Source organism: Pholcus phalangioides, unplaced genomic scaffold (assembly GCF_987345545.1).
Source record: "Pholcus phalangioides strain wild (caught in Gottingen) unplaced genomic scaffold, Ppha-v1.0 ptg000014l_1, whole genome shotgun sequence".
Lineage (NCBI taxonomy): Eukaryota > Metazoa > Arthropoda > Arachnida > Araneae > Pholcidae > Pholcus > Pholcus phalangioides.
The window spans coordinates 180,138-193,109 of record NW_028301607.1 but is presented as its reverse complement, the minus strand read 5'-3'; the positions used below and the strand labels follow the sequence as shown (position 1 = coordinate 193,109).

General features: G+C 38.0%; 1 protein-coding gene across 5 annotated transcripts in view; it reads right to left on the bottom strand.

Moving 5' to 3' along the window:
• The window catches only part of LOC149077869 (glutamate receptor ionotropic, delta-2-like), a 201,351-nt gene that overhangs the window by 14,320 nt on the left and 174,059 nt on the right, over positions 1–12,972 (bottom strand). For 3 of the 5 annotated variants that reach the window (XM_089241469.1, XM_089241470.1, XM_089241471.1), the window contains one exon: positions 10,367–10,605. The exons of 1 other annotated variant lie outside the window; for it this stretch is intronic. In XM_089241469.1, coding sequence (XP_089097595.1) covers positions 10,367–10,605 — 239 coding nt within the window. Of the gene's footprint in view, positions 1–10,366; positions 10,606–12,972 lie in introns of those variants that run through there. One more of the 5 variants, XM_089241473.1, reaches the window with a different exon arrangement.

Sequence of the window (12,972 nt, the reverse complement as noted above, 5' to 3'; positions counted from 1 at the left end):
ATGATGGTATAACAGTAAAAATGATCAAAATCATAGTCAAATATCATAATGACTTGTTGCTATACCTAATAAATACTTCAGTAATCGAAAGAATTTTCTATCCCGAACTCAAAGTTTCTATCGTGTACCCAATTTTTAAAAAAGGTGATAAAACCTTTTAGCAAATTATAGACCTATTTCAGCACTCCCGGTTTTTTCAAAAATAGTTGAGAAAAGCATGAAAACAAAATTGATTAGTTACTTGAAACGTATAAACTTCTTCGCTGAGAATCAATACGATTTTCAAACAGGAAAAAGCACTGAAATGGCAATCGCAAAAGGGAATGAATACCTAAATCAGAGCTTCAACAACAACATCTATTCAATATCAGTTTTTATTGACTTAAAAAGAGGTTTTGATAATGTAGATCCAACTGTGTTATTACATAAGATGGAGAGAGCTGGAATTCGGGGTGAACTATTGCGGTGGTTCGAAATGTACTGTTATGGACGAATACAGGCAGTCCGTATAGAAAATGAAAAAAATGATTAACTTGAAATAAAAAAAGGAATACCTCAGGGAACAGTACTTGGCCCCACTCTTTTTCTGATATACAGTCAGATCCCGTTATAACGAACTCCAAGAGACCATAGAAATCACTTCGTTATAACGAAATTTCGTTATAAAGAAATTCCTGATTATTTAAAATGTCCCTATGTAAACTTATCTGGGAGATTAGAAAAGCGTTCGTCAAAACGAGATTTTCGCTATAACGGTATTCGTTAAAACGAGATTCGACTGTATAAATGAATTATGCCTTCTAAAATTGCATGGTAGAATAGTGTCTTTCGCGGATGACACCGTATTATATGTTGAAGGTAAAAATGTTTCTCATTTGATAACTAAAGTTGAAGAAGACCTTAGACAAATTAACATATGGCTAGCAAAAAATAAATTACTCCCAAACGTAGAAAAAACAAAATTCATCTGTCTAAAAATTGGAGATATTAAACCAGAAACTCCAATATCACTAAGATTGCACGTTTGCAAATACCTCCCCCAAATCTGTTCTTGCAGTCAAATAGAAAGAGTATAAGATAATATAGCTATTTAGGTGTAGTTATACAAGACGACCTGAAATTGAATAGCCATTCTAACAATGTCTGTAATAAGAAAACAAATTACAGCTTTATATAGATCAAGAAACATTGTAAGTCCGGAACTCCTTAAAACAATTTTCTATGCTTGGATCCAATCAAAAGTAACTTACGCTATTACAGTATGGGGAGGTGCCTACCACGATAAAATCAAAAACTTAATTAACAGCTATAATCGCATAAATCGTAAGGTAATAACATTTAATAATCCAGATCTACTGAAATAAGAAATTTTAATACTTGATCTAAGGCAAATTTATGTATATAAAATGATAATTTTTATGACTAAAAGACCATAATTTAATTCTGAAAACTAATAACGATAGAACCTCAAATAGATACAACTTCTTGTATTCAACTCCAAAAACAAATAAATACCTTGTTCAAAAACGTATAAATTACCTAGGACCAACCATTTGTAAAAAATTCGGAAAAAAATTATCAAACCTTAGAATAAATAAACATCTCAAGAAAGAAATTTTCACATTCAAACTCTATAACGAATTTTGAAGGGTATATTGGAAATATAAATAGGTTACCAGGCAAAATTTGAAATATATATTATGAGAAAAAATAATAATAATAAATGAATAAAATGGAATAAATAAACCGAGCGTGCCGTTTATTATACACTCATGTCCATAAATTAAGGATAATTCAGAATCACACGGAAATCGAAATCTAAAGTAAAAATTTCACATGTAGAATTATCACACACATCTGCAAGAATGATAATGCAAATTTCAGGAAGCCACCAGATGATGCCGATAGTACGTCACAATGACGAGAGTGTAAGAGGGTGGGGGGTATATAAGGAATGGTGGCAAAGAAGTGAAATTGTTCACAAGAGTTCTGTAAGGCGCTCAGTGCCATAAGTGAATAGTTGTGACACAGAGGACGCATGTGGATGATTTTTTACGTGGTAGAATTATCGGCCGCCTGGAATGGGGGCGTACTCAGATGGAAGTATCCGAGGAACTTGGAATTGCCCAAAGTGTCATCTCTAGGTTTTGGCAACGATTCCAAGATAACGGAAATGTCCGTAGACGTTACAGTAAAGGTCGCCCCCGAGTTACAACGCCGAATGAAGACCGGTATTTGGCAGTAACTGCCAAAAGAAGCAGACGCAGCACCGCATCCGACCTGTCTCGTCAGCTATCTGCAGCCACGGGTACCACAGTTTCAAGGCAAACCGTGTACAGAAGTTTGGGAGATATTGGTCCATATGCTCGCAGGATTGTCAGATGTGTTCCGCCCACGGCAACTCACTGTCGGCAGCGATTAGCCTGGAGTGGAGAACATGCAATGTGGACATCGTCACAGTGGGCTTGTGCGATGTTTTCCGACGAGTCCAGGTTTAGCTTGCAGTCTGATTCACGTCAGACTTTCATATGGAGAACGCCAGGTATCCGTTACCACCAAGACAACATCATTGAACGACACCGTTACGGTGGTGCAGCATTGCTCGTTTGGGGTGGGTTCCAGAACAGATCTGCATGTTCAAACCGGAACCATGAAAGCCCAAATTTATCGGGACATCATTCTGGAACCACATGTACGTTTGCTTAGGGGTGCCATGGGCGCAGAATTTGTGTTTATGGATGACGACGCCCGTCCTCACCGAGCAAACATCGTAAACGAATACCTTGAATCTGAGGATATAACCCGTATGGAATGGCCAGCATTCTCACCTGACTTGAATCCGATAGAGCATGTGTGGGACATGCTTGGCCGACGAGTTGCAGCCCATCAACCACCTCCTACATGTGTGCCGTAACTTCGGAGAGCATTGCTTGCTGAGTGGAGGGATCTTCCCCAAGATCAGATCGGTAATTTGATACTCAGCATGCCTAGGCGTTGTACGGACTGTATTTCATCGCATGGGAGACATACAATGTATTAACCATCATACCAACCATGTAATAGAAAGTTTTTGTAAAGGAGATATTTTTTACAATTGCTCCAGGGAGCAAAAATCGTAGTTTTTATGAATGGTATCATACATACACCATCGTTTTTGTTCTTTATCTTTTGTTTAATTAATGGGCTTTATGAATAAGTAACGTTTGTTTTGTTTCTGAACCTTTATTTGCCGGAGCTGGCATTATCCTTAATTTTGGACATGAGTGTATATAGTACTTTTTTTTAAGCTCTAGGACGGACCAAATGGGTCCCTAAGAGCTGCATAGTGTATGTTTTGTCTTTTGTTCTGTTGTCTTTATTTATTTTATTTTGTATATTATTTGTATTTTGTATAGTATTTGTATTTTGTATTCATGTATTAATGTGTGCTGTTTTGCAATTAAAAAAAAAATAAATAAAAAAATTACACAGGATAGAAAAAAAAACCGAAATGTGAAACATAAAATATCCATCGGAGTGAATTATCTCGCTTAACACCTAATCGGTGAGCAAACAGGTGTGATGAGGGCCGGTCAAGTATTACGTAAGCAAATGTTTAGCTATTTTTGACCACCTCCCCCCGTCAGCAAAATTTCGTCATCACTGCCCCCTACCTACGAATATTGGTGGGATCAGAAACGTACGCGGAAGGGGGCATAGGGGGTTCGTGCGCTTCAACCCCCCTATACGAAAAAAAATATTACAAAAAAATATATAAATAAATAAAATTTCGAAAAGCAATATCTTTATGTTATTATAATCGATTTTTGTTAATTTCAATGGCATTTGAAGGGTAGGAACTCAAAATTCATTTTCAAGAAATTCATTGCGACCCACCCTTTAAACCATTTTTATATGATAAACCCCTGACCCGCAGACTAAACGTGGCCCTGAAGATTATCTGATGTGACGTGCCCCCCCCCCCTCAAACCCAATTTTTTTTTCAATGAACTAGCGGCACATTTATAAATCGCTTAAATTACCTGTGGCACAAGTCCAGAGCATTTAAGTGGCCCGTGGCACATTTTTAGATTTCTGAAGTAGGCCTCAAAGATCACTTTCACAGAACACTTAAACGATCTGTGGAACATTTAGAGATCCCGTGAGTGACATGTAGCACAGTTTTAGAGCACTTAAGCGGCCCCCCAGTGCGGTTCCACATCACTCAAGTTACCCGCGGAATCCAATTATTTATGGATTTCTCACATAAAGGGAAGAACAACCATTAGACTGCGAAACAAACATATAAGTCACAGTATGAAATATCAATATCCTCCTATAATCCTGTTATTAGTTAATATCAATATTAACTAATAACATAGCTTTTATCGGTATTTTCGACAAAAGGAAAGAATTTCAATTTAAAGTCAATTTTCTGACTAATTTCGATTCTAATATTAGTATTAGAATTTTGAAAAATATATTTTTTCTACAACTTTCAACAATTAAAAAAATTTGCAATAATGCTGAGGATTTTTTAGAAGCATATTCTGAATTTTTAAATATCTTGAGTGGCAACGGATATCCATCTACTTTTCTGGGTTTCAAAATTTCACCCACATTTTTCTTATAGTCAATTCAGGCGGCACGCTTTAAAAAGATTCTTACTCTTGGTATGTTTTTCTTCAAGTTTTGTAATTTTTCAATTTTTAACACACTTTGTGTATACATATTGTGTTCTTAACTCATTTGTTATTTCATATTTTGATTCTAATTGTGTATTCTCATTTTTGCTGTTTGACTTCCAAAGCTATGAAATAACAAATATATGAAATAACAAATGAGTTAAGAACACAATATGTATACACAAAGTGTGTTAAAAATTGAAAAATTACAAAACTTGAAGAAAAACATACCAAGAGTAAGAATCTTTTTAAAGCGTGCCGCCTGAATTGACTATAAGAAAAATGTGGGTGAAATTTTGAAACCCAGAAAAGTAGATGGATATCCGTTGCCACTCAAGATATTTAAAAATTCAGAATATGCTTCTAAAAAATCGCAAAAATGTCGGGGGAACTGATTTCAATTTTATGCCTGTTAGGCTTACCATCATTAGAAACATTTTTGCAGTTTGGAGCAATGTGTGGGGCGGGGGGTTCCCCCTTGAGAACGACCTCCTCATTGATCCATATTTTTCCTTTTTTGCAATTTTTCAATAACTTCCCATCTTTCGCCTTTTCATAATATTTAATTTCGAGTTATGTGTATAAAGCAGCCTTTTGTGGCGCGATACTCTAACTTTTGAAATTTTTCATTGAAATCTGGTTTTGTGAATTTTCTCGTTGATGCATACAGGGTGATTATAAAAAAACTATCCCGACATATGGGCCCCTAACTATCATACCATTCACAGAAACTGAATGAAATTTTGGTATAAGGTATTTTGATGTATGCGCTCAAGAATGATATGGAAAACAACAGTGTCACTCTAACAGTTACGGTTACAGTGAGAAAATTTCGAAAATATCAAATGGCAACACCAAGTTTTTTGTATTGGAATGTGATCTCCATTGTGAAAAACCCTAAATAGCGTTCGAACGGCAACTGTAGCATGAAAATCACCGGCGGTAGATAGGCTAAAAGTGAGGACAACCAATAAGGACAGAGAAGCAGCATAAAATAAAGCATTTTATTGTGTTTGACAAATTTCCCACGTGACCCTGTGGAGGACTAATCAGGCTGGGATCTCAGCCGAAGAAACGGTGTGACGAATGAAACGAACATTAATGCTCTGGTGCACGGCAAAGTCCTTTTTACTTTTTCCTTGCCTAGCTCCGGGGATTTTCGTGCTACAGGTGCCATTCCAACGCTATTTAGTGTTTTTCAGTATGGAGATCGCATTCCAATACAAAAAACTTGGTGTTGCCCTTTGATATTTTCGAAATTTTCTCACTGTAACCGTAACTGTTAGAGTGACACTGTTGTTTTCCACATCATTCTTGAGCGCATACATCAAAATACTTTATGCCGAAATTCCATTCAGTTTCTGTGAATGGTATGATAGTTTGGGACCCATATGTCGGGATAGTTTTTTTATAATCACCCCGTATATATATATACATACATAAATATATGCAAACAAAAAGAGGGAGTAAAAAATAAAATAAAAAAAATAATAATGAACATGTCAGAGGTATTCGTGGTTATACATTCGACTAATTTAAAAGAAATATATACATGTATATTAAAGATTGAAAGGGAAAAAAAAAATACACAAGTCATAACCGGAATGTTTTGCACATAAATACACACACACATAAACATATATAAACACAGGGTCGCAACCAGGGGGGGGAGCAGGCGGGCCCCGTGCCCTGGACCGGAGGGGGCGCAGAATTTATTCTCATTTCTCCTTCAACACCACAAAGGGCCGTCAAAATGCGCACCCACCACGGGTGACCAAGCATCCAGTTGCGGCCCCACATACACAAATACAGACATATATATTAAACATGTTTAAAAAATGAGATGCAAGATAGAATCGAACAGGAAAATACAAAAAGAATGAAAATAAAATTAATTAGGGGGAAAAAAAAGAACAAAAAGCAAACAAATTTATTCAATGGGGAAAAATTAACAACAGAAAGCAGGATGGGAAGAATGAAACAGCAGATAGTGTGTTCATTACATTCCCTTTACCTGAGGATTTTTTGAGAACATCTATATGCCCTCGCTCTCTGCTAAAATGAAATTTCTTAGTTTTAGGATAGAAAGGGGAATGTTTACGATTTGGTGGTATTTTTTATGTCTGTATGTTAAAAAGGAATGTATATTACTTATCGATCAGGGTATTAGAAAAACATTTTTTCCTGTAGTACTTATAAGTTGGACATTCCAGAATTGCATGAGACCATGTTTCTAATTTTTTCAACTTACAGAAATTACAATCTTTGTCAGGAGATATTTTGAAAGTTTTTCCCTGTATAAATATAGAATTTTGCAGTTTTCTCAATTGAAAGAGGACCCTTTTAATCGACAAATCAATTTTCGATAGTACAAAATCTTCCGCAAAGATAGATAGTTAGAGAGCAATGTAGGCATGTGTAGTGCTTTCAATCACTTTTTCGCGTCGGTTTTTAATGGAGATAATGATATTCGATGTACGGGTGTTGCATGGGGTAATAAAACCCTCAACGATATTAAAGTAGAAGACGTGGAGGTCCTAAATCTTTTAAAAAATGTATGTGCGAGCACCAGGGACCAGATGATATCTATCCCAGGGTCCTCAGGGAATGTGCTAATGAATTGTTGGGACCAGTCGCACAGATATACAGGAGTAGTGTATCGTCCCAAGGGATTGGAAACTTGCTAATGTTGTTCCCATATTTAAGAAGGGTAGTAGAGAAGCGGTGTCCAATTATCGTCCAGTGAGTTTGACGAGCTTCATCTCGAAAATTTTGGAAATTATCATCAAAAGACAGTTTGTGAAGTGGATAGACGAGAATAATGTATTGTCGGATAATCAGCATGGGTTCAGGAAGGGGAAGTCATGTGTAACTAACCTCCTTTGCTTCTATGATTACGTGACTAAGGCTTTGGGTAAGAGCAAAAATGTAGATGTTGTTTACCCCGATTTCCAGAAGGCATTCGATCGGGTCCAACATGGTAAAATCTTGAAGCGTTTACACGAGATTGGAAGTGGGGGTAACTTACTGAATTGGATAGAATCGTGGTTAAGAGATAGGTCACAACGAGTTATGGTGAACGGGGAATTCTCTGGTTGGACAGACGTCACAAGTGGAGTTCCTCAGGGAAGTGTCCTTGGCCCCATACTTTTTTCCCTTTTTATCGACAAACTCGATCAGGGTATCGATGGAATTACTAGCAAATTCGCAGATGATGTGAAGCTAATGGGGGTAATCGGGAATGAAAGCGATAGGGAGTTGCTCCAGACCAACTTAAACAGGATTGCAGCATGAGCAAATGAATGGAGCCTGACATTTATCGTTGATAAATGCATGGTCGCTCATTTTGATTCGAACAACCCACGATTCTCTTACGAGTTGAATGGTGTCACTATCCCGGATGCAACTAGGGTCACTGATTTGGGAATTCTCATTGACGAGCGGCTTAGATTTTCTGAACATTGTTCAGCGGTGGTCAAGAAAACGAATAGAATGCTTGGTCTCATTTTCAAAAAAGTATCTTCGCGTTCTTCTGAAGTCATTCTTCCGCTTTTTCGAGGATTAGTTCGTCCATATTGCTATATGCTATATATATCTATATCTTCATTTGGGTATACATATACTTTTATGAATATTTATTAATTACCACTGGCTAATATATATTAGGCGCTGTGTATATATATTTTGCATACGTTGTGTATTTAGACCATTCTCAAACCTCTCCTACTTCAACATGACAACTACTTCTTCTTACTTTTCCACAAGTCTTTTCCACACTTCTTTTGAAATCCCAGGCTATCCGGTCCTTATGTGCCACTGGGAGCACGTGCAATTTTTCTCCCTAGTCATTGGGTTCAGCTATACGTTTTAGCCAAATGACTTGTATGTTACATTGACTTGATAGTTGTCTTCATGGGTTAGAACGACGCGAGTGATTCGATATTTGCGAGCACGGAGCAAGGGGAGCTATCATTATAAATCTTTGCTAACTTTTCCGACACAACACTGCCTCTTTTGAGGTAACGGAAGTAAGGTGCTTTGCATCAGTCCGGGGTTGTTAGCGCGGGGGGTTCTATCAATCTATCTACCCACGGAACATTCCCAGATTACTTAAGTGATCCGTGGCATAATTATTGATCACCTGAGTGATGGGTGGCACAGTTCCAGATCCCTTAAGCGGCCCGGAAACATTTCCAGAGTACTTGAAGGATCCGTGAAACATTGAGAGATCTCTAAAGTGGCTCTGCAGGGGACTTCAATAGGTAGTTATTTCAGGTGCCCAATAACTATCGAAAGGTTTTTCAGTTTTTGGTATCTGTGTTTTCCATGTGTCCGTCATTATTGCATATTTGCATTTGCCGCGTAATTAAATTATTGTAATTAACTGTGTCATTAAATAAACATAGAACAAGAGGCAACATATAGAAATCACGCCGAGCCCAAACTGCTGAAACTATAAATATATATTCTATACCGGGTGTTCTGTTAATGAACCGACAAACTCCGAGGATTGTTAGTAGATATCAAGAGGAACAAAAATGGCGATGGAACATGGTATCGCAAACAACGTTAAGAGGGTGAAAATCGCATGCAGGTTTCGACGTCACGCTGGAACGATAAAAAGTATAATATATATATAATAACAACAAAAATATTTATTTGATTAATGATTACAGGAGTTGTTGGAAGTGGCAACCGCTGATGTCATTGAACAGTCCACAGCGCAGTGATTACCGGACGCGCTCGAAGATACCAGGCATGCTTTTGATATCGTCCGCATAATTTACATCTTCCGCAGCTACGTAATTCTACCCCAGCGCATGTGTTTCGCGACGCTGCTTACGCGAGATACGGTTGAGCGAATCCATGAACGCATTCAGCGATCAACGGACATCCACTTTTCGTCCACCTCTGGACCCAGTGCCCGCATGCGTTTTTCTCGATTCTCACCCTCTCGACGTGGTTTGCGACATCATGTCCCATTGCAATTTTTGTTCCTCCTGGTGCCTACCCTCTAAGGTTGTCGGTCCATTAGCAGAACACCCTTGCACAGGGTGGGCAAAAATTCCATAGGAACTTTAAAAATTTATAAAAACCGGAAAAAAAACGAAAAAAAATTAAAAAAGAGACGATAGGTGGCCCTGACGTACACAATTCAAAGAAAAGATACGCAAATAACGAACAGAATGCCTTCAAATCGTTTATTACAGCAGTATGTCTTCCACTTGACCACCACCCCAGGGTAAAACACATTGCAGGCGAGTCACAAATCCAGCAACAGCTGAGAGCAGAAGGTCCCCATGAATTATTTGTTGATTAGGAGCGAAAGTTCTTATAAATGTCTCATTTGCATTTTTACACCGAAGTCGGTCGTACTAGCGCCACATATCGGCTGTTTTTTCCTGTTTAAAAAAAAAATTCCCGTGACCTATGCATGCTAACCCTGCAAAACGTTTTTATTTCGGTTATTTTTCCGGTTTTTATATATTAGTTTTTACAGTTTCTACGGACTTTTTTCCCACCCTGTATATACATTTACCTGACGATATGCTCCATCTGTGTATGATTTATCTCTATCACCTCGTATTCTGTAAACACAAAAATCATATTGAACTGTGATACTAATATCACAATATGGGTGTAAAATATTCTTAAAGAATAGTTAATACGTAATATAAAAGACGTCGTAATTTTCCACTTACACTGAATTTATTTCTTTTTGATAAGGAAAATGTTTTCGGAAAGCAAATTTGAATGGATACTTAGGTTCATCGACAAAGTATACAAAATTTCTGATTTTCATCTTCGCCATTAGCGCTTTCATAACGACATCTGGACCAGTCGCAACATAGCCTTTTTCAAGTACCATTCGGAGGCATTCTTCATTAGTTTGAGCAAACTGTATACGTTCAGCTATAATTTTGCGCGAACCTTTGAAAAGCTGTGAATGGAGGAAAATAAAATAAGTATTTACTGATTATGAGCATTCGGTTGATCTCAGCACATCTCTGAAACATGATAGAGATGAAAAAAAAAAAAAAAAATACATGACATTATTCATCGACTGAGTCATTAATTAATTTTGACTTGATGACTCATTACCGGGATTCCGCTGTTCATCTATAAACAGGTATTTAAAAGAAAATTGGTAGACGCTTACGCGCTGTACTATCGAAACGGACGCAAATTCAAACGTGAGTACACATTTAAGTGGGTTTGAATTACCAACAACTTTATCTATATACTGTTAGCTCCTAAGGGAATGGCCGCGGCTTCAAATCAAAGTATTCCGGGATTTTACTAACGTTTTCAAAAAACAGACTTTATTCAAATTTAGAACATTAACAAGCGTAGCCTAAATACGACTACTTTCGTCTAACATCTCTTAATTCAATCTCTCCAATACTACTCCTCTCATACTTTTTTTTAAGCTTGACGTTCTTACAAATCGCTCGTTCGCTCGAGCACAAAGTCACGTTACATTTCTTCCTTTTCAGCGGCTGTTCAACAGCTTCCTACACACGGTCATCCTGACCTGCAATCGTCCCGATTGCCCCACAGTACTGGTCTTTACGTGTCGACCTCTTCGGATTACGTCTTGGTAACACTGGCTCATCTTCTTCTTGCACTGAAATATCTTCATCATCGGACTCAGACTGACACCTCCAAGCTTTTAGTTGGCTCACGTGCGCTGTTGTCGTGTACAGATGACCTTTCACTGTTGATTCCAATTCAGTCACCCGATACGTGTCATTCGGTAATACAGCCGTAACAGTCATCGGTCCTCTATACTTCGGTTGAGTCTTTGTCGGCTGCCCCATGGCTCTCGGACTTCTCTTCATAACAACAACCTCGCCTGGTTCGAACACTATTGTAGCACATCTGCGCTTATCGAAGGTGCTCTTCATTTTTCTTTGATTCTCCACGATTATATCTCGAGCTTCTTTTCTTACTGCCTCTGGATTCATCCACGAGTTATTCTCCTCATCTGCTAACCGTCTCAACAATCCATCATTGAATCTTGGAGAATATCCATGCAACATCTCAAATGGTGTCTTACCAGATGACTTGTTCACAAAGTTGTTCAGATTTCGTTCTACCAACTTGATTTTCACGTCCCAGTCCTTATGGTCTCTGTTCTCCATACCTGTAGTTATCGACGACAATATAATCCTATTTGCTCTTTCGACCATCCCATTTGCTCTAGGGTGTTTCGTTGAATTGAGCGTATGGTGAATTCCGTTATTCTTGCAGTACTTTTCAAACTGCTGTGACGTAAAACAAGAACCACGATCGCTTATAATTCGGTCCGGTAGTCCAAAGTCATTCACAAAGATGTCGACCGATTTCATTACACATGTAGTTGAAGTATTTCTAACTGGAAACAATCGTACGAATCTGGTTAGGTTGTCAATGATCACTAGTAGCTCCTGATTTCCCTTCGAACTTTTGACAAAAGGTCCCAGATGATCCATATGTATCACTGCAAACGGTCTTTTTCCGGGTTCAATTGCGTGCAGCAATCCCTGTTGCTTACCTGCCGGTAACTTATTGACCAAACATTCCAGACACATAGCTATATGACGTTTTACATAGCGTTTCATGTATGGGAACCAGTACATTTCCCTGATCTTCCCAACTGTTCTATTTGTGGCGAAATGCCCCATAAGGTCATGAAATTTGATTACAGTACCTTTCTGCATGCACTTCGGAATTACATACAGTAGTTTCAATTTTCCTTTATCGTCCACCCTCCTGAAGAGTCGGTTATTCTTCAGCTCGTACCCAAGAACTAATTGTTTTTCCTCCTTGGTCCGGTCCATATCGTTTTTCTGTAATATTTCTATCTTTTTCTTCAGTTCGTCATCTGTATGCTGGATCATTAGGATTTGATCTTCCTCAGTGAGAGTTAAGCATACCTCTAATTTCTGATCGATAAATGAATCTAGAGTATCTTTTGACTCTGCTACAGGTGCTCTACTAAGTGCGTCTATATGTGCCATTTTTGATCCTGATCGGTGTTTCACCTCGAAGTCATATTCCTGAATTAGATCAAACCATCTGGTTATCTGTGGATTCATGCATTTCTTTGTATTCATGTAGACCAAAGCTTGACAATCAGTGACGATAGTGAACTTGATCCCAATTAGGAATTGTTGCAATCTGTCCAACGTCCAAACAATCGCCATCAATTCCAATTTACTCGAGTGATATTTACTCTCAGTTTCTGTGGTCTTCTTGCTCACACAATATACTAGATGCCACTTGCCGTTCGTTCCTTTCTGCAACAACATTCCCGCTAACCCAA